A 22,902-nucleotide genomic window follows, 5' to 3' on the forward strand; every position below is an offset into this window, starting at 1 on the left:
AAATGTTTTTTTTAAAGAAAATTATCCTCATGTCCACATGGCATGACTTCATGCAAGTTTGCTCTGGGTGGTAATAAGCTATTTTGGCATGGAGGCAGAGCATTCATTTGGGTCTCCATTCCCAATCCACTAGTAAACTTCCTCCCTACGAAGGACTGTGCTTACTGGGAGAGTAGATGTCATGTCCAGAGGCAACTACCCAGAGCTCCTATGCCTTAGTCAGTTCTGTGATGGCAGGTAGTAAGCAGCAGCTTCCCAACTAGCTCTATCAACTCTATCCAGCTGCACATTGCATCCATGGAATTTAAGGACAAAGCCCCACTTTCACTGGTTTCCAGCCTTCCTTAGACATTTACATTAGTGTACTTAGGTTTGCTCTGTAATGAGATTAGATGCTTGAACATTTCATTATCAGGTCTCAGTTGGATGCCATGGCTAATTGCTAAGGGACTGTAAGGGCTGACACACAAATGATCCATAAGAAGCAGCTACCTAAATCACTTTGTAATTCAAGCCTTCACTCTAACCCCTATTTTCACCATTCACAGTATGAATAGCAGTCAGTCAGGGGCTGAATTCAGGTAGATATATTCACTACATATATATATATATATATGTATATATATATATACACACACACATACTAGACAGATATACCCACTATAACACAAACAGGCAAGCACTATGAAAGTGGCTGAACTTCAACTCCCTTCCAACCCAAACTATACTATTCTATTCTATTCTATTCTATTCTATTCTATTCTATTCTATTCTATTCTATTCTATTCCTATTCCTATTCCTATTCCTATTCCTATTCTATTTTTATATATTTTATAATTTTCTTTTGACCATGCTCTGCTTTTGCACAGTTAGATTCTGGGTGGGAGAGTCTGCCATGTTACCATATCCCAGTTACCAGCATGCCAAGAAGGCCACCATGACAATGGGAGAGGTCAGCACAGAATGATATGTATTTTTCACATACACATTAGCTAAAATCTGCTTTTTTTGCCTCATTTGTTTCCAGAATCATTCTTTCACTTGCTTTCTGTCTGCTTTCCAGGTGTGGATGTGTGGAGGTGGCATGTATGATGTTCCATGCTCTCGAGTTGGACATATCTACAGAAAGTACGTCCCCTATAAAGTCCCTTCTGGAACCAGCCTTGCACGGGTGAGTAATTGGGTCTTGCTGTTTTTCATTTTCATTCATTATCAGTCTCTTCATTCCTTGTGAACCAGTTTCCAGTAAACTATTAAAATGGAAAATGAATGTTTCTTTATTTTTCTGAAATGAGATGTGCAATTACTGCAGTTATCCTGCCTTTCAGAGATAAGATTGCCAAGAATAAAATGGAAGCTTAAAATTACAGGGCTGGACGTCTCAGCACAGAAGCACGTTTCATGCTGATTCAAAAGAACCTAGGAATAACCTAAGGCTTGCAGTTCTCAAATTGCACAGTGTTGTCAGTCATAGTTTTTGTAAGCAGGACTAATTTGAATTCACATTTTCTTATCAGTCAGCAGAACTAGCAGAATCTCACGGAAGGGATGTTTTCTGAGGCAAAGGGACTGAGTAACAATTATTGAGCGACTGTCTCATTTTTGTGTAAAATCTGGTTGTGGAATACAGCCAGCTTGGAGCTGTGAGAGTGAGAAATTACAAGACCTCTAGACATTTCTCAAAGACTACTGAACACATTCATATCTATGAGGGGCTTTTTGCTCAAGAGAAAATGTTCTGTAACTTTCTGGAGATGTTCACAGGATGTCAAAAGATGGGAGATGAAGGGCACAGATGTAGCTTCCAGGAAGATACTGGTATTTATTCATGCTTGAGTTTAATCTTTTCTGGTTTAGAGGATTTTTTTTAATAATAAAATGGCATTAATATTAAAGTCTGCGTATTGCCATAGGGTAATACTTTATGAATCATAGTTTTTTCTTAATAATGAAAATGTGGTATGAATAAAAGAATGAATTTCTTGCTTTAAGGGGGAGATATTCTCGGTTTCAGCACCGCAGGACTAGGCTTGCTGTACTAACTGCAGCAGAAAACGGAGGCTGCCTGTGCTGCCTGCCTGCCAGCTGGCTAGACAGAAAGAAGAATTTGCATTAACAGGGCATCAGTGTAGACACTGTGGCACAAAATTCAGTAATGGAATTAGTGGTGGGGGCAAAAACTGTATTGACTAAATTGTGAGATTAATATCTTCACCAAGTATAGCTCTGTGTCCTGTCAGAGTTGCCCCACCCAGATTTTTGGAATGCCTGAATGAAACTGCTTCACTTATGATATTCCCTGCAAAAAATCACACAACTGGAAATAAGAAATTCAAACCTCAGTCTCTATTTTCTTCTGTTACAGCACATAGTATCTCATTAGAGAATATGCTGCCTCGTGCACTACCTGTAGGAGCAGAATACAGTAATTTCTATTTATGCTACTGGCATCTTGCACAGCTCTGCACTTAACCGGCTTTCATGATGGCACTGTGAATGCCTACAACCATCGGGTAGCCACAGCCTGCAGCCACCCTGTACTAGTTATTTTAGCTTCATTTCAATAAATCATGTATGAAATATTACTGAAAAAACATTTCCAGTTATAAATATGATATGTCTGCCCATGCAGAGACTGATTACTTTATAACTTGTGGGAAAAGATCTAGTGGTGGGTCTTATCCTTTCATTCAATAATGGATAGTTCTTTCTGTGTTGTGGCAGTCCAAAACATGATGCTTTGGTAAATTTGTGACATACAGTTGTCACTAAAAGAAACTTTGAATTCTCAGATTCACAGCTTCTTTCCAGTACAGTATTCTTTCCATTGCATCAAGGCTAACAAGAGCACAAGAGCATCTGTATGCTTTGGTGTTTTGGGCTATTTCAATAACTAGGCAAGAAAGAGAATTTTGTCCTTGACCCATCATATTGTGTGTAGTTTTAAATCTAAAAATATACTCTTTCTCTCATCCTTGCCAGAAAATGAAAATCAAGGACAGATTAATCTTCAGTGTGTCAGCCCCAAACAGAGATGTTAGCCAAAATAATATTAGGCAAATATCCACAGGAGTGGCCTGGATATTTCAACTGTCTTTGCTTTATCCTCCAAGTGTTATATTATCCAAAGATTATAATCTACACCTTATGAGTTTTTTATTAAAAACTTCCTTCTAGTTCAAATATATAATGAGTAACACAATAATATCTGGAAATATTATCCCCACTGCCAAAAGCAGTACTTTTTACTACTAAGAAGTTTCCACAATGGTTTTTTACTAAATCCTTTTCCACCTTCTGCTGTTTAAAGGAGCATGCCGGAGATGCAGTTCCCAAAGGAATAAGCCCTAGAAAGCCCAGCTCAGATTCTGTAAATGATTGCAAGAGACCTTTGTTAACTAAGGGAGAATTTCCCCTTGTGCAGATACTGCATAAAAGGTTGACAAATTTTCCCATCCTCTTCCCCAGCACCAGCGCAAGGGAAATGGGGACTGGAATTAGGAAGAGAACAGAGCTCCTAGACAAATTCAGGCATAGCCCAAATCATGCCATGGGTTTCCTTTCCAGCTGTTTCAGCTTATGTTTACCCTTAAAACATAATCTTTAAAGTAAGTGTTTTACCTTCCCTTGGGATTTCACCATTCTTTATCTTTTAGCAGTGAGTTTCAACACACAGTTTCAGCCAGCTGTGTAACACTTGACCAATCTCAGTATCTGTTTAGAGAGCTGTAACCTGGCATGAGAATTACATATGCTTTAATAAATCAGAGACCTGTCAAAAACTTTGTTAGACCTCCCCATCACTAAATAATCATTATTGTACCACACATAATAGTATGGATCATGACATAAATTTTCCATCTTACCTGTCACTCAAGATTGGGGAAGCTTATGCCTATTGGTTGCTGCCACATCCCACATAAATTGAAAAGCATACACATATAAAGCAGTTAGTAATATTGTTTGGTGCTGCAGGCAAAACTAAAGAAAGCCATAAACATGCCTAGTAGATTTATAAACAGATTCTGACAATCAAATGTAGATAAAAAGACTGAATATTTTTTGTCTGAAGATGTCTTGAAATATTGCTGCTTGCCGAAAGCAGTTAGTGTTAAATTTACAGGTAATTGCACGTAAAGAAATATTAATAGGCATGCAGATGTCAACACTGATTCCACTTTATAACCTGGAAGCACCACATAATTATTCATTCATTCCAAATCTGTCAATCTCTGTACAAAACTGCAATAAATAATAACTAATTTTGCCTGTTTGTTTTAGGTAAGGCATGTTTAGAAAGCAAATCCCCACATCCTAAAAACTACTGAATTGTTTTACTGGATTATTTTAGTTGCTTTTTGTATTTCTGGTTGTTGCTTCCCTTTTAACAATTCCAGCTAAGCCATTTACTTCTAGCAAGTTACCTATGAAATTGGACTGCAGAATATTCTTAGCATTTTCTTCTAGGTGTATCTCAATTTATTATTTATTTTCTTTAGTTTTCTATTTGCTTTTTGGGTGTTTTTTTCTATTTGTGATTCTACAAAAGCTGTAAGAAATATATCAATAAAATCTCACTGTTCCATAGGATATGCAGAGATGAAATAAGTTTCAAAATATATCTACAGAATTTCTTTTTCTTGCAGGTATTTTACACAGCATTTTAGGATTAACCACAGAGCATTAGCACACTAGGCCTTTTTGAAGGGAAGGGCAATCCCACTGAAATTCAAATTGGATGCTAACCCAAGTTGAATTCCTCCCTGCCTGCCAGGACATGGGATCCCACTTCACGGTGATTGTCTGGCACATCAGGCACAAGCACAATGACATTTCTCTCATTACATGGTGTCACCGAATTGGAACTTGCACGAGTTTGGGTTTAGGAATTCAACTGATAAAAGTGGGCTCAGATTTCCACCTGAGCCATTGTCTCAGCCTTTTTGTGTGGCTTCAAAACGGATCTTCAAAGAAAATTGTTGTAACTATATCATCTGGTGCTCTGGCCACACTTGCAGTTTTGTCATGGCTTCCTTTAATATGACTGTTTTGGTCTATGTTTTTCCATCTGCAAACAATAGCTGGGAGTTTCTTAAAGTGGTCCGTGAACATTTTGTATTCTTTTTCCAGGCAGATTAAAGAATCAGAAGAATCATTTAGGTGATGGCTACATTTTCTCTTGACCAGAGTGTGAATGGATAGCTGTGGCATGCTGTTCAGGGAATGCTGCTGGCACTTTTGCAATCACCTCTGTAGCACAAAGGACTGTAGCAAAAAGTCAGTAATGATTCAGCAAACACAGTAAGCAGGTTCAACATCAGCTTAGAACAGGCACGTTATTTAGGAATCAAGCAAGAATCACCTTCTTAGAACATCACTTCTATAATATATGATAACTATGATTATTACACAATACAGCTGTTTTGTTTCCATTGTAATACTTTTAATTATGAGACTTATGCATTTATTATTAAAATTAACTAAACTAAGATCTCAAACAGAGTACTTACCAACGAAAATATTTAAATTATTATCCTTGATTTGGACAAAGCTTTTGACACTGTCTCACATAACATCCTTACAGGCAAACTCAAGGAGAGTTGGTTAGATGGGTGGACAGTGAGGTGGAGAGAGGGCTGGCTCTATGAGGAAGAATGGCAGATCCCAGAGGGTTGGAATCAGTGGCACAGGGTCTAGTTGGAGGCCTGTCACTGGGCCCAGTATTATTTAACATATTCATTCATTCAGAATTACTTGAATGAAGGGGCAGATCCTGCTCAGTAAGTTGACTGATGACACGGCAGGAGTGGCCGATACCCCAGAGTGCTGTGCAGCCCTTCAGAGGGACCTTGTCAGGTTGGAGAGATGGGCAGAGAGGAACCAGCTGAAATTCAACAAAGGCAACTGCAGGATCCCACACCTGGGGAGGGAAAAACCCCAGGCACCAGTTCAGGCTGGGGCTGACCTGCTGGAGAGCAGCTCTGTGAAGAAGGACATAGGGGTTGTGGTGAACACCAAGCTGTCCATGAGCCAGCAGTGTCCTTGTGGCCAAGACGCCAGTGGTGTCCTGGGGTACATTAGGAAGAACATTCCAGGAGGTCAAGGAAGGTGATCCTGCCCCTTTACTCAGCTCTGGTGAGTCCTCATGTAGAGTGCTGTGTCCTATTCTGGGCTCCTCAGGACAAGAGAGACATGGAGCTTCTGGAGAGAGCAATAAAGATGATTAAGAAATTGGAGCATCTCTCTTACAAGGAAAGGCTGAGGGAGCTGGGCCTGTTCAGCCTTGAGAAAGGAGAACTGAGAGGAGACCTCATCCATGCCTGTCAGTATCTAAAGGGAGGGTGTCAGAGGATGGAGCCAGGCTTTGCTCAGTGGTGCTCGGCAATAGGACAAGAGGCAGTGGAAACTGATGCACAGGAAATTCCAAATGAACACGAGGAAGAACTCCTTTACTGTGCAGTTGACTGAGCACCAGAACAGATTGTCCAAGGAGGTTGTGAAGTCTCCCTCACTGGAGATGTTCAAGAACCATCTGGACATAATCCTGTGCCATGCACTTTGAGATGGCCCTGCTGTAGTAGGGAGGCTGGACCAGATGACCCGCTGTGGTCCCTGCCAGCATTACCCATTCTGTGATTCTTTGATCTTCTAATCCTTGAATACAAAAAAGGCAAAGTAATTTTTTGGGCATTTGGTTTGGTTTTTTTATGTTTTCTCCAATCTGAATAGAAGTTTTTCTTTTAAGTCACTGGGATAGACAATGGGATACAATGGGATAGACAGCTTAGCTTAGCTAAAAGATCACAAAGAAGATGGAGAACGCGATATTCTTGGACAATAACTACATCAAAGTGGTAGCATCTACTTGTCAGGATTTACTGCATAGGCTAGCACTGGAACCCAAGTTATGAGGCTCAATAAACCTATTTGGAGTCAAACCCCTGAACTCTTCCAGGCTCAGCTGCTGGGATGGGCTATGGTCTGTATGGGTCTGTAACACAAGCATGGCAACAGCCAGCAAATTTGTGGAGATGTTTTTGTAGTGTCATTCTGTGTTCCACAGCCCCCTCACACCCACAGAGCTAGGGGCAGGCAGCATCCTCACTAGAACCAGAAACATTCCTGCCCCCAAATTCTGCAGGTTGGCCTCATTTGAGCAAGAGGTTTAGATTTTCCAATGCATAGTTCTTAAATTATTATTTTTGAGTACCTGGTGGAGATACAAACTTTTATAGAGAGAATGAAATCCTGTTTGATTTCAGATGACATCTGTGGAATTTCAGTTCTAGGTATTTGCAAACTACTGGCTGAAAATAAATAGGCTCTTGCCTCTCTGCCAGCTGTGCTAACTCATAGAAGATTTATTTATATACCACACCAACTTTGTCACCTAGTTAGAATAATGTCTTCCATGCAGATGCATTTCTTTTATGCCTGCAGACATCTCTTTATTTGGTTGGGTCTTGCTGGTTCTTGGAGTTTTTTACATAAATATTTCTGATATGAAACCCAATTAAGTTTAAACACAGTTATGTGTAAGGAACCAAAATAAGATACCCAAGAAGGGAAAATATTGAAGAACAGTAGCACTGTGTAAATTAAAAGGGAGCTAGGGAAGAAAGGGAAAGGTATGAAACCTCCCAGCTGAGGCTTAACTGATGTGGGCAGGTTAAAGTATTAAAACCTGAACATCACAAGACCATGGTTAGTGTCCAGGAAATGTTTTATTGTTTTTCTGCTTTAGAAATTCACAGAAATGGTAAACTTTGTGTTCTGACACTGATGGAAGGATCTTTGCACAAAACTGAGGGTATCGTTTTTCTCTTTGTGAGTGCTCTGGAGTTTTATACCCTGCCATTTCTGGCATATTAATCCATACTTGTTGGATGAGCTCCTCCAGTCACTTTGTTCTCTTCTCTGTGATGATTCATTGTAACATTATGCTACCCATATTCCAGAGGAACATAGAGTTGTCTTGACTGGATAGATCCCAATGCACTTTTTAAATACATTTTGTGTAAAACAAACTGTATATTGTATTATTTCCAGCCAAATTAAATACAGCTGCTTTTAGAGGTAAACAGAACACACATTTTGAATTAGCAACAATACTGTGCTTCACAAAAAAAATAGAAAAATCTAAATTGGTAAGATGATTTAGGTGAGGTGAAAATAATACCACTAGAATTTTACTAGGAAGAAAAAGAGATTAATGTCTCAGTTGTTGCTGAGACTGTTGTGTTATTCTTGGCAAGTAAACAGTAATGTTCCCTCTTACATTTCACAACCAAAATACAGTCAGGCCTCAGACATACTGTGGTGATTCGTATTTGACTGGCATAATTGAAAGTGATTTTGATGTCCGGTCTCATGTGACAAATACCAGCTGGTGACATCCAGCTTCCTGGAAAATGTTCAGATTAAATGCAGGACAATAGGATCTCATTACAGGTTTCAAATGTTCCAGTAGTAGTTTAATATTGACAAAAGTAAAGTCTATTGATTGAGATCAGGGTCAGTTACGTGTGGTGAGGTAGACACAAAAGCAGAAAAAAAACAGTTATGCAGGTGAAATGAAACAAACAATAGAACCATTGTGCTCCTTTAGTGATACTTGATAAAAATCTTTAGAACATCTGGAGAAACTAAAGAACAGGAATTACAGTGTTATATTAATCCAAGTGCTGCATCTAAAATGTTAATTGGAAAAGATGCACCTAGAGGATGGAGGTGTGCTGGCTCGAAGTATAGCTCAGGAGCTCTCTTAAGAGCCCTTGCTGTCATCTCAAGCCAGCACACCATCCACAGTGACAAAGCGAGGAACTACCCTCTCTCTTGGCCCTTTTCTCCCTAGGCTCTCTCTCTCTCCCTTCTCCCTCAGAAACCATGCTGCTCCCGGGGGTGGGACCCCCAAAAAACCCTCATCTAATCAGCACCCTCAGGAGCCGTGCGGAGTCTCCTTGCCTGCCTGCAGCCAGTGAAGATACAGCTTTGGGGGCCCCCCAGGGACTCCCCGGGGACCCCCAAATGAACAGCAACACTACCCCTCTCATATTAGGGACTAATCCAGTTAAACTTTCCTTAGAGCTAATATTTATGGACCTGTTCTTTGACATGTCCCTGTCTCACCCTGATGTTCCAGTCTCATGGTCGGTGTCTGCTTTCTTCTCACTGAGTAATATCACGTCTCTTGAAAATGACAGGTGATCTTACACACTTAAAAAAGGGACAGAAAATGGCCCATGAAAAATTTTCTTTTTTCAAGTGCAGAAGTCCTCATTTGTCTCTCTCTTTCTCTAGTCAAGTTGATTTAAACTCTTTTATTGAAGTCTGCTGTGCTGGCTTTGGCTGAGACAGAGTTAATTTTCTTGAGAGTAATTAGTATGGGGCTGTGTTTTGGATTAGTGCTGGAAAAGGTTATCAATGTAGAGATATTTTCCTTATTGCTCAGCAGGGCTTGCACTGGGTCAAGGCATTTTCTGCTCTTCACACCACCACCCCCACTCAGCAAGCAGGGTGAGGAGCTGGGAAGAGACACAGCTAGGACGGCTGATCCAAACTGACCACAGGGGTATTCCAGACCATATGGCATCAGGATCAGTATATAAAGCTGAGGAAGAAGGAGGAAGGAGGGGTGTTTAGAGTGATGGTGTTTGTCCTCCCAAGTCACCAAAAGGTGTGATGGAGCCATGCTTTCGTGGAGATGGCTGAACACCAGCCTTCCCATGGGAAGAGGTGAACAGCTTTGCTTGTGTGCACAGTTTTTCCTTTCCCTGTTAAATTGTCTTTATCTCAACTCTTGAGTTCTCTCACTTTCACTCTTCGGATTCTCTCTCCCACCCCTTTAAGGAGGACTGAGTAAGTGGCTGTGTGCTGCTTACTTGTCAGCTGAGGGTAAACCATGACATCCATGTATCTGTGACATTGTAACTTACTGTCTTGTAGACTATCGATTAAAAATGCGAAGCAAAAGCAGAGTCTTAAATATGTGAGGTCATATAAACTTAAATAAAATTTGTCTAAATGTAAGCCCAGTGGTAAAGAATTTACCAGAAAGTAAAATTGTAACAGTGATTAAGATTATATCAAGAATGTGTAAATGAGGAATTGATGACAGCTGATGACTCAGTGTGGTTGCTGTCACTGTTGTATTCATCTCACAGTTTCTTTGTGACAGCTGTTACAACCTAACATATGGAAATATGCATCTACTGAAATACCATTGGCCTTACTTATTCTTATACAGAAATTTTTCACTGAAAATGACAAAAGAGAGAACAAATTGTCATTGGTCTTCTTGGATAGGTCCTGAGAACCTCCTCAGATGTCCACATAGAGTCCTTCTGACTTCTTTATTTTGTGTGTCAATTCATGTAACTAATTAATAATTATTTGATCTTCATTGAATTGTTTTTATTTATTTTTTTCCTTTTTTTTTCCTATTAAGAATAACCAATCTGGACATCTGTAGCCTTGCAATGAATTTGTCAACCAAGCTAAGCTACGCCATTTTCAGCTGTAGAAACATGTTGTCAAGCATTGGAACAGGCTGCCCGGGGAAGTGGTTGAGTCACCGTCCCTGGAGGTATTTAAAAGTCATGTAGATGTGACACTTAGGGACATGGTTTAGTGGTGGACTGGGCAGTGCTGGGTTAACAGTTGGATTTGATGATCTTTGAGGTCAGTTTGAAGCTAAGTGATTCTATGATTCTATTTTTTTTTCCTTTCCACATGCATTTACATGAGATTTTCAGATTGCATCCAAGCAAAAGTGATCTACCACAAAGACACACCAAAACTGGGTCTTCCTATAGTGATATTTGATGCCATTTGAGAAACTGGCATTTAAAGGAGTTCTCTGTAGAAGATTACATAAATAGTAACAGGAGACAGAAATCAAGAAGATTCAAATCTAATTCCTGTTACTCTGAATTATTTGAAGACTAGTTTCATTGTGAAACTTAAATGTCTCATGATGATGAAAACAAAATGAGTGGTTAAATGATGCTGTAAGACATTAACACAATGTGACCTAATCTGGTAGGCTCCTAAAGTTCTTTGGCATGCAAGTTCTGGGGCACTTACCCACACAGAGAGAAATCATATCAAAGTCAAACTGCTTAAAGCATGGTTTACAGCTAGACTCTGTCAAGATTGGGTGGCTATTCAAAACCATTCCCACTTGTGGGGCTTATATGACCTGCTCAGCTCGTATCTAGCCTCACCTAAGGGTCAGGCAAGGAGGAAGTGAGCATTCTCCTTCCTCCATCCACTGGGTCAGACATCCACCCAAATTATGGGAATGACAACTCTGGAAGACGTGTAAAGGACTTGAAATTACATCCTTACCTTGCAGTAAGTTATTTGATTGGTAGGCCTAAAGTGCTCAGAGATGAGGCCTCTCGTTTTGGTTGTGCTCCTCAGATAGGATGAGTAAAAGCCCAGCAGCTCCCTACCATAATTTGCAGAGAAGAGTTATGATCCTAAGAGGTTCTCTGCAATTTATCATGCTGCTAGACAGCCACAGAATGGGAATTTTTGGTTTACAAGTTCACCCATCTCATCTTGGACAGCCTGTATTTTTGCTCCAGGAACATGCTGTATTCTAAATAAGAAGGTAAATGATGTTTGCCTTTTCTGTGCAAGGTTGCAGCAAACTAGCTTTTAGGACAGCAGCTCTTCTTGACTGCATTCAGTTCAAGTATGGGGAGTTTTACTACTAGTCAGGACACATTTATGTTAAAAGGAAGTTTGGTGATTTCTGAGCTTGTATAGTGGTAATAAGGATAAGAAATGCTAACCCAGGCTAAGTGAGGTCAACAAACCTCTTTAAAACTAAATTGTTTAGATGCTGAGTGCTTGTCGCAGAAACAGCTTCTCACTACTCCAGAACACAGTGTTCTTTTTGGTCATGTTCATAAGTAGTCTGGAGATTTAGAGCTAGCAAATCAAGAGTATGTATTTTAAAAACAAACCTACTGAAAGCCTGCATTTTTAAAAACTAATCTATTGAAAGGGCTGCCTCGTAAGGGTTTGGCTCATGAAATCAATGTATAAACATAGTAAGGATAATATACTAGTTCATTACAGGCATTTTTTTAGCTTGTGATGGAAAGAATGGTCTTGGAAGAACAGGGAGGCAGAGTTTTAAACAGATTTATCCAAAGTGTCCTACCTGATACTGGGGAATCATGGGAAGAACAGATTCTTTTTCTTTTTAATACTGTGTTTGGTGGATTTACAAAAAAACACATGTGAAACCCAAACAGTTAAAAAGGTGGTATTGGAAAACAAAAAGTTTTTGATCAGTGAATTAGAATTTTAAGTTAGTGACCAGGTATAATATCAAGATTTTTGTTGGACTCATGTTTTATTGGTAACAATCATCTAAAGCAGAATGCAGTACTTTTAGTGCAGCCAAGTAACTAAACAAGAGAGTGCATCAGAGACTACTCTTAGTATAGGTGGTGCAAGACTTACCTTGAATTTTTCTTTCTTAAGAGAACTTCTTATTTTTTACTGTACTTTTACTGTATGGGTTTTTGTTTTTTTGGTTTTTTTTTTTAATAGTATGGTTTTTAAGTATGAAAATAGCCTATCAGATGAAGTTATTGCAAAAAACTGTTTTATAGAACAGTCCTAAACTTCATTTGCATTGTAGCAAATGAGGTACGCAGCATTGCCATGAAAGTTATGCTAGAAATCACACATATTTTCATTATTTTGCCTTTTGGTTTAATGTTCCTAATAATGTTATTTTTTTTGCCTGTATGAAATCTCAGCACATAGTATTTTTACGTGTCAGAAAATTTCTGTGTTACAGGTTTTCTGCTAGAAAGGTGAGATTGTCATTCAGATGATGTTCTTGATTTTTTTCTGGTTTTCTTTGTCCTACCCAGTTCCTATTCTTGAATTCTAATTTCTTGTAAAGTTATGTAGGTCTTCATGAATTTACAACACAAGTCAAACTTACGTGGGGCACAAGCCATTTTTGAATAGGGATATGAGTGTTGTGAGTTCTTACACTGCTTTAATGTTACTTGCTTTATCCCTGCAGGTTTAACATATTTGCTTCACAGAGAGAAAGTACATAGAAACTTATCTTGCAGTGTCAGCTAAAAGTACTTCCTTTGTTCTGTGTCTTACTGTCTTTGTATTCAGATAAGCCTTATTAGTTTAGAGACATTCAGTTTACATGGATTAATAAAATTCAGGAAAAGAATTTTCCAGTCAATCTTGAAGGCAAGGCAGAGTATGAATCTAGCTTACTTAGATGCAAAGAATGTTCTGAAAAGAAACATTACCTTATGTTGATGGTAATCAGATGTATGTTGTCCTCCAGCTTATTACAGAGTGAATCTCAGCATTTTGTTGTTAGTGTTCTATAAAAAGTATATTATAAAACTTGATTATCTTGTTTTTACAAACAAAGCAGCAAGAACACCCTAGTGTCTCAATGTCATCCAGAGAGATGTTGCTTTTTTGGTGGAATAAAAGGTTATTGGGCAGCTGTGGCAATACAGAATAGACCAAGCCCCACTACATCTGCATATAAATTTGTGTGGATTGAGTTGCAGGAGGAATTTTAAAAACAAACAAAAATACAGGAAAAAAATGCCCCCTTCTTGGTGGTAAATAACAATAAAATATATCTCTTCAGTCTACCCAGAACTTTTCTTTGTAATGTCATTTGTTTTATTTTATAATTTGAGGCAGCTAATTTAATTAATTATAATTTGAATAAATTATTATGCAGCAAAATAGGTAATTCTGTTTCCTATAAAATGACAACAAAAATGAACTTCATGGAACACAGCCAGAACTGGGTTTCATGGAAACTAAATAGTCTTAGATACATTCTTAGGATGAGTGAGTGCAGAAAGCCACAGGTTGTTGTGGCTCCTATCCTAGGAGGTCTTTTTCTTCTGATCAACTCCTCTTTGGGGCTGCTTGCCCCCAGGCATTCACTTGTAAGACCTCACCCTAAAATTTAGGTAGGAATTGCTTGGTGACTAAGCAGTATCATGACAGATTGAAATTCAGATGCCTTTCAAATGCAAAGTGAAATACATAAGAAGGAAGAATTTGAACCATTCTTCCACATTAGCAGGTCTGAAATAACAGGGAAAAAACAGGGACCAATGTAAGCAGCAGAAAGGAAATTTTTGTTCAACATCCATCATTAATCAAAACCCCATATGAAGAATATGCATAAAGAATGTGAAGGAAAATAGGATGTTCAACAGACAGAAGACTGTCTCTCACAGAGCCAGCAGGAAAGCAGGGTACTTAATACTCTGTAGTGTTTTCTCAACACTGCCGTAAAGATAGCACACAGTTACTGGAACTTTTCCAGGTTTTAAGACTGAGAAATGAGACCAGCTAAGCTTTAAAATTGTGTGGAATGCTGATTTCTTGTTTTGTTTTGTTTAAAATTTTCCCTGTTATGAATATCATTCACTCAAAACATGAAGAAATTAATGTTTACTCTTTTTTGTGCCCTGCAGAACCTGAAGCGAGTGGCCGAGACGTGGATGGATGAGTTTGCAGAGTACATTTACCAGCGACGGCCTGAGTACAGGCATCTCTCCACTGGTGACATCTCTGCCCAGAAGGAGCTGCGCAAGCACCTCAAGTGTAAAGATTTCAAGTGGTTCATGGCTGCAGTGGCTTGGGATGTCCCCAAATATTACCCTCCTGTGGAGCCTCCACCTGCTGCCTGGGGGGAGGTGAGGAACAGATCAAATTTAAATGAATCTAACATTTTAGATTGAGGGAAATTAAAACTATTAAATTACAGTAAACCTGATGTTAAGTAGTGTTATTAAGGAAGTTCACAGTGGTTGAAACAGTCCCTGAACTATCCATTAAAATGAGAAACTGTCATGTCTTAGAACTATCACTGTTGCTTTTGCAACTCATTACAGCTTTGTGTGTAGAGGGCATATGATGTATTCACAATGAGGACAAGAATGAGTAAAAAAGTATGTAGCACTCCTTACTGCATGTCTCAGAAGATTTTAGATTCAGAGAATCACCTTAGAAAAAAGGAGGTCTGAGGTCACTGCTTGGGGTTTTTTGCATATCTACTGGTATATCTCCTCCTGTCCTTACAAGGACAGTTGTATGCAGATGGAGTTAGGTGTGCTCACACGTGAAATGTGACAAGCAAGGCCTGGATACTTTCCTTTTAAAAGGACTGATTTTGCTCACATGTTCTGTGTATTCTGTAGGTACTGTCATTACTGAGGTACCACTAGCAGAAAAATACAATTTCTCCATTGATGGATGAGGGGAGGGAGAAACCACAAAAGAGAAGCCAATATCTGAGCAACACCGCAGAGCAGGGGCAGAGCAAACAGCCAGCTGCCAATCTCCACCTGTGATCAAAGATGTTCTGCATTCAGACCTTTCTGAAGAGCAGAACTGTAGCAAACCTTGGTTTGACAGTTTGTTTTGTGCAGAAGAAATGAGAACACAAGGAAAGCCAGGAGAGGAAATTACTTCCTTAGTTGCACTGAAAAATTGCTGTAGCCTTTGCCCCCATGGACTACAGGAGCTTCATGCGATGGATAGGCCACGTGCAGAAGGCTCTTTCCTCTCAGTTCATTAAGATATATAAAGAAGGTTTCACTCTTCCAGTGTACTGTGCTACTTTTTAAAAAAACATAGGAATATCTGTACTGTGAGTTCCAGCCTTTTCTGATTTTCTGTGTATGTTCTTGAGGCTGTCAGAAAATTAACTTTCATATTTGAAACCAGAGGATGAAGTTGAAACTTTGACCAAAACATTAGGAAGGATCAGGCACAAGTCTGCATATTCCCAGTGGTCAAGACTGGACTACAGACTTCCAAACATAGGAACCTCTATTATTCTCCAGAATTTATGTTTAGAAAGGCAAATTACCTCATAGTGAGATTTCTAAAATACATTTCTCTGGTACTAGCAATACTTAATTCTTCCTTATAAACGATCAGTTACAGATATTCAAAAAACCTCCGAATTATATGTGTCATACTGTTTGCTACTTCTTCGCAGTAATTAATTCCTTTGTTGTTAAAGTTTCTTCTTTTTGACCCTGCTGCCCACTCTTTATGAGATTAATGTGTAGTGAGAGGCAAGGAATTTATCAGTAGAAGTCAGGCTGGATCAGATTGCTGACTGCTACTGTGATCTTCCTTCACCATCTTTCACATTTATACATGGGTGTCCTTGGAGGGCTGTGATCAGGAGATGTGTAATTTCTCTGGCCAGCTGGACAATCCTTAACTCAATCAAGAGGGTCTAAGAGGAGGAGCTTGTGATTCAGGTATCCATTCTTCTAACAGCAATATTAATACAATCCCTGCATAAACCCAAGTATTTTTAACAGCAAATCAAAATCATATCAATGGTGTGAAATTTGTGCCTTAAAAGCATTTACTAAGTTCTTAGGAAGGACATGAAGACCAAAGATTTTCTTTTTTGTTTAAAACATACTTTCTCTAAAATAACAGGGAAACTTTCAGCCCTCCTTCTCTTGTTTTTCCTGAAACTGTCACATTCCCATGCAATTTTAATTAATTTGTTGGCACTTGAGAGGACCTTGAAAAACCTTGAAGGTCAATGGCTGTGAGAAACTGAAAGAGGGAAGCAGACTGTAATGTTACTGCTCTGTAGGAATCACGCAGCTCTTGAAACCTTGCTGATTATACACACCACAAGTCTGTGCCAGGACTGACTGTCATTTAGTACCCTCTCTGCTTCCATTACTTTCTATCTGCTTGCCTGTGCCAGTCTGAGAAAGAGTAAACAATGAAGTACACGGACAAGTTTGGCTCTAGTATTTTGATATCTAGCTAGTAAAAGCATGTGGTGTGAAAGCAGACGTCTCATAAACAGCCTCTGCTCAGTTCCTTTTTTGCAAACACATTTATTTAAAATCTGACCCTTACATTTATTGAAAAGATCTGTTTATGATAGAAAAGAAGGATGTTTGGAAAACAAAAAGCAGTCATTTTTCCACACTTGTCATGGACTTATCTCTTACGTGTGTTGGTGCCTTTTGCCCTTGTAGCTGGCAGGGTGTACATACCCTTGATAATCTGTTCTGCCTTCTAACATCTGAAATATGTGCAGTAGAGCAATGTAACAGTAAATCCAGATAGATTAAGGTTAGTGAGACTGTCAGTTCTGTATTTGAGTGACGTAAATGTATTCTTTTCCACTGTGGAAAAGAGGAAAGTTTTCAATTAAGTTTTGTTCTTACTCTTTTGAATATACTAGGAAGTCTGGTACGAGCTGAAAACAGTAATACCCATCCCATGCTTTTTGTAAGACAGAATAATATATTTGTAATATGTATTTGAAGTCCTGCTACCTAAAACAATAGGTGTGGATTTGCCACAAGGTGTTTTCTTAGGAAGTACTCATGAATTTACAAGCTATGATCCAGCATGAATATATTGTGCAGATACCACAGCTTCCAGTATCTTTGAAAACACACTTTGCATTAAATCAATCATATAATATCAGACATTGTCATTTATTTTAGATTTCATGAGTTCTATAGTCAAGATGGTGCAAAAAAAAGTTGTTTTACTCAGTCAAAAAGGAATTATTTAATCTTGGTTTCACTTGCTGTTACATGAACTTTGATAATTTAATGAGGAAGTGTCTCAGTGCAGCAGTGCTAAGCTGTAGAACCCGAGCGTACTCCTTTCTCAGCCCCAAACTCATGGATTTTTACAGCACTGACATGAAACTGTCACACATAAAGTCAAGTGGCACATTTGAAAAAAGAAGAAAGCCTAAGAGCTCACTAACTTTTTTCAGTTATTTTCTTTTCTTTAAAATGTGTCATTCTCATACCCTTAATGAGTCAATCTGAGCCCAGCAAGTGTCACACATCTGTTGTACAAAAGCGATGTAACCCCACCCTGCACAGACCGAGTGCTGCACAGCTGGACTGTTCAAATTCTTTTATCAGGATCAATGTCACACTGAGTAAGAGTCCCGTGTTTCTTCAGTGAGGTTTTTGGCAGTGCTTGACTTCTTTACCTTTGACTTTTTCTTTTCTATGGCTCACACAAAGGATAAATAGTTCTGAAATTACTGTGTTATCAGTTGACAGGAGAAGTGGCTCATTTTTATATATTTGATCCATAGACATTGATGGCCCTAGGGTTATCTAAGTATGTAAGCAGTGCACTAAAACTGGCTCTAAGTGCTGCTCAAACAAAAGAAAAGTAACATAAATGAATACTGCTAATGTCTTCTAGGAGTTAAATCCATTTTCATATTTAAGGCATTAAATAAGATATAGGGAGAGTATTATATAAACTGATAGTACAAGGTGCTTTTGTTGTTGCTGTATCCGTAAGCATTGCCCTAACACCATCTCCACAGTCATTGTTCACAGATGATGATATTGAACATACAATTGTCTTTAGATTGCTACACTTTCCCTCCTTCTGCTTTTGGTACAGAGAGTTCCATGTCATGGTGAGCATGCAGGGCATCTCCCAGAACCTCTGGGAGTTTGGCTCTCCCACTCTGGCTCACCCCTCCCAGGCTCCATGAAGGCTGAAGTGTATACCAGGGTGACAGCCTGGCCCCAGTGCAGGGAGGGCCAGGACATCAGCTACTACCTCAACAGCAAGTCTTTCAGGAACTCATTTGCCTGGGAAAAGTTGTAGAGTTTTAGAATTACCAAAGAATATTGGTCAATATAACTGCTGGGCTCTAGGAGGCTGTATTCTCTATACTTCTATACCTCATTTGCTCTCTGCAAGGACTACAGTGTCCATAGGGAGTTACGATGGCATTTCAAGAACTAAGTATGTATAATGACTTACAGACAGCATCCTGTGCTTTTGTCAGAATTTGTTTCATTCTGAAACAGCCTTTAATATCACCACTTACCAACCTTGTCAGTCCATACATCGAAGTCCTGGGAAGCATGATTTTCCTGTATGCTTATCTGTGTGTACAAATGATGGCATTTAAGGCTGAGCAAAAAAGTTGTGTATGTAGCAACTCAATGGCTTACTTGCATGGCTGATAAAATCTGTCTCCTGTTCATCCCTAGTCTTACAATTGCACAAATAGGAATGTTGGAAACATGTTAGGGCCACTAGCAATTTGTTTTCTAGTTATAACTCATAACCTTAAAAATCCTAAATCCATTGTGCTGTGTGACTGGAGACAAGGCAGTTCAAAAGCATATTGGTGTATAAATTAGAAGAAAAATACCCCTGTGTTTCTGCTTTCCTTCCTTTGTCCATGGAAGCATCTTAGGGGATTTGCAGGCTGTGTGGTGGTGATGCTTGGCAGAATGTTTCCTGTGGCTCTGGCTCTGGTATGATGGCTCAGTTCAGTTTCTAGCAACTGCCAAGGCCACACAGAAATGCCAGAGAACAAAAGCACAGACTTGACTGAAACGCCTTATTACAAAAAGAAAACAGAAAACAAACCATGACCCCTCTGCAGCTGGAAGGATGAAACAAAAAAGGATGAGCTAACATGTAAGCTGCAAAGAACAGAGGCAAAAACTCAAGCAAACCTTTCAGGAGTAGAGGGAAGAAGGGAGGAAATAAAGAATGTGAGACAGATTCCAGCAGTGAATGAACTAAATGTAGCTTCAGCTCAGGCCTTTTCCAGAAATGGACTGAACACATTTACTGCACAGTCCAAATGACAGAGACTGGAGCAATGCCATCAAGACAAAATTATGAAAGCCTTTTAATGCAATAAGCATTAATTGGATGTAGAGTGTATTCACTGTCATTTTACAATTCTGAATCACATAAATATACCAAATTATTAATGGCAATTGTTAGCAGTTCCATTTTAATTAACTTGCATGCTGTAAGAACTGAACTGATGTATCATTTAATTTTCTATTAGACCAGAAATCTTTATCTATACAATGGAAATTTAAGTGCTTTGAGAAATGATTGAACATTCTCCAAAAAAATTATACTTCGAGGAGGTATTTCACATGAAACTTTAAAAATAGGACATTAAATTCTATTCCCCTCATTATTCTTTCCTGCCTCTTTTGCTGGGTAATATGGAAATGAAGGTTGTTGAGAACTAATTACCTTTCATCTTTTTTTCTGTGGGTCTGCCCAGTGCTGGATTTCTGTATCTGGTTGCATGCATGAACAGCTAGTGTTTTACCTCATTTTTAGCAACTTTTATTGTATTGAAAAAAGAAAAAAATGTGCTAGGACTGGGCTGGTCCAAAATTTTTTTAAATGCTTCTCTGAGCTCTGGTCAAAGGTTCCTGGAGGCAATTGTTCAAACTGATGCTCCCCCATCTTTTGCCCAGTCTGCAATTTTCTAAGCGAAACAAATGCACCTCCTGAAACCTTTCCTGAGAATTTTTACATTTTACAGTTTTTTACATATTCTCACTACCTGTTGCTTTCCTGTCTGTGTAAATCTTTCTTGAGCATGGTTAATAGACTGGATCCCACTCCTGCAAAAGCAGAAAAAGAGCAGAGTAGCTCTGGCATGTGTCCTGCATGCACAAGGATTTCCCTTCCTCTCAGTGTTTTATGCAATGCTGTGAAGTTTTCCATCCTTAGGATGTGTGTGAGGTATGCAGTGGCAATGTGTACATTTTTTAGTCATATTATGGCAACAGCAGTGACTTCTAAAGTATTTTTCATGAAAAAGCACAAAAGACTACTCAATTGTATCTCCATTCTAGAAAGCATCTAGCTTTCTTTTAAAAAAGGATCAAAGTAGCGTCCAGAATGTCAAAATGTGCACCTGCTTTCTATATATTATACATTTAAAATCTGTGCATGTTTCGATGCACTTTGATTACTGGGTTTCTGTTTATCTCATCAAGAGGGTAAGTTTTTTTTTAAGAAATCCTTTTCATTATGAAGGTGTCTGAAGGATTTTTAACTAGCCCAGCTAAGGAACTCAAGGAGAAATATGCATGGATTTGCAACACAAAGTTAGGATTTTGCTCTTTTTGGTGGCAGTGGGCAAATCTACTTTTCAAGCCAATGTGTCAGAGAAGATTTATATGTCAGCAGTAGTACATAACTGGTATGATTGATAGTCACAGATTAATTGTTACTCAGTGGCTTCAGCCTCAAGAACAAGATTTTCCTTTTAAGAACAAGTTACACTGCAGTGTTTGCAGGAGGCATTCAGGAGGAACCTCCATGAGTAAGCATAGGTTTCAGTACAGATTTGTTAAGTACTTTTTAAAAGCCTAAGTTTCAGTGCAGACTTGTTAAGTACTTTTTAATTTTATGCACTTCAGGGAGTAATGTGTGACCTTATCTACAATGGTGTTATTGTGTCAAAGTAAGAGCATGGATTGGAGCAGGGCATGCCTGAATTTCTAATGCATGCTGACTGCTCCCATGCCTGGGAGAGACTCATACAGGAATCAGTTCCTTCTAATACTGTTGATCTCTCTTGCTCTCATAGGATGGATGTAGCAGTCAGACAAGCTTTGAACTTCTCAGACTCTTTTTCTCTTTAGTCTTTTTTGCATGAAGGTATTTCATAAGATCCACCTTTCATTTGTTAAGCAGAATATTTCAAACTTTGCTTCTTCTGCAGCTGCTCCTATAAAGAGTAGTTCATTCCAGGATACAGCTCTCTACTCTGTGAAAAGTAATTCTTACCAGTTTCACAAAACCGATGGTCAATCTCAAGTCCTTCAGAGCTAACCTCCTAACCCCTGATGCTGAAGGCTCCATTCTGCAGCCCAGTTTGATGTGAAATGTTGCTGCTTGGTTTTGCAGATTCGAAACGTGGCAGCCAACCTGTGTGTGGACAGCAAACATGGAGCCACAGGGACTGAGCTGAGGCTGGACATCTGTGTGAAGGACGGCTCAGAACGAACGTGGTCACATGAACAGGTATTTATTTTAATGGTGGAAAGAGAAAATCAGGGTAACATTGTTGCTTCTCTTTCCCAGTTTTTAAACATTTCCTCAGGGCTTCTCCTTTTCTTAAGGTAAAACAGAGTGTAGAAATAATTTTTGAATTATTACTGACCTTAATGGCTTTTACAAAGTACTTCTTAACTTCAAAAATTCCAACAGCCACCTGGGCTGTCTTCATTTCCAAAAGGAATTGCAATGCCCAGAGATCTTTTTGAGGCCCCATTTTCCCCCGCTGTGTCATGAAAACACGTTGATTTTGGTTGAGCTACCTGAAAATATTTTAATTATAGTACCAGGCCTTTCACAGCTCCTGTCATTGTCTGTTTTTATGCTTTTATCTCAGTAAGGAATTATATTTTAAACAAATATGAGGCATAAGTGAGATAAATGGGTAGAAGCAAGCAAAAAAGCATTTCAAAAGACAAGGAATTATAAAGACTCAAAAAGCGCTTTTATTTAGGTTGGTTAGGTAGAAAACTATTAGTTCTCAGGAGTAGGGAGGAAAAGAGCTCTAATTTTTACTAATTGTGAGTGCCATAGGAAAGGGATTATGACTTACAGGCCGTGGGTCTTGCCAATGTGAGCAAGGAGAATCCAGATGAAAAGTACAACCTAACCGTTTATTAGCAAATTTAGTGAGTAAGTCTTTCACAGGAAAAGGTCCAAGATTAGTAAAAGATTTGTGATACTGAGGAGAAAAATTGGCCTGGCAGTCACACGACACTTTGTAAAAACTTAAAAGCTCAAGAGAGAGGAGTTCTGAGGGGTATTTGAAGTGCTGAGGTCAAAAAAGCATGCTCTGAGGATACTGAGAAATGCAGGAGGAGAGCTGCAAGTGCATGAAACCAAGAAGCTGAAGGAGTCTCTCAGCTGAGGTAAATGACAACATGGCCCAAAAAATGGAGTGGCTGAAGGAAGACTTCTTCAGATAGCTACCAAAGATACTGCATGGGGATAGGGTGCCAAAACTAGATAAATATAATTGTTTTGTTTCTGAA

General features: G+C 39.0%; 1 protein-coding gene across 2 annotated transcripts in view; it reads left to right on the top strand.

The window, feature by feature from the left end:
- The window catches only part of LOC121360383 (polypeptide N-acetylgalactosaminyltransferase-like 6), a 74,633-nt gene that overhangs the window by 35,513 nt on the left and 16,218 nt on the right, over positions 1 to 22,902 (top strand). For both annotated transcript variants that reach the window (XM_041480173.1, XM_041480172.1), the window contains exons 3-5: positions 1,065 to 1,172; positions 14,509 to 14,730; positions 21,761 to 21,877. In XM_041480173.1, coding sequence (XP_041336107.1) covers positions 1,065 to 1,172; positions 14,509 to 14,730; positions 21,761 to 21,877 — 447 coding nt within the window. The remainder of the gene's footprint in view (positions 1 to 1,064; positions 1,173 to 14,508; positions 14,731 to 21,760; positions 21,878 to 22,902) is intronic.

This window comes from Pyrgilauda ruficollis, unplaced genomic scaffold, assembly GCF_017590135.1.
Source record: "Pyrgilauda ruficollis isolate IOZ18807 unplaced genomic scaffold, ASM1759013v1 scaffold5, whole genome shotgun sequence".
Lineage (NCBI taxonomy): Eukaryota > Metazoa > Chordata > Aves > Passeriformes > Passeridae > Pyrgilauda > Pyrgilauda ruficollis.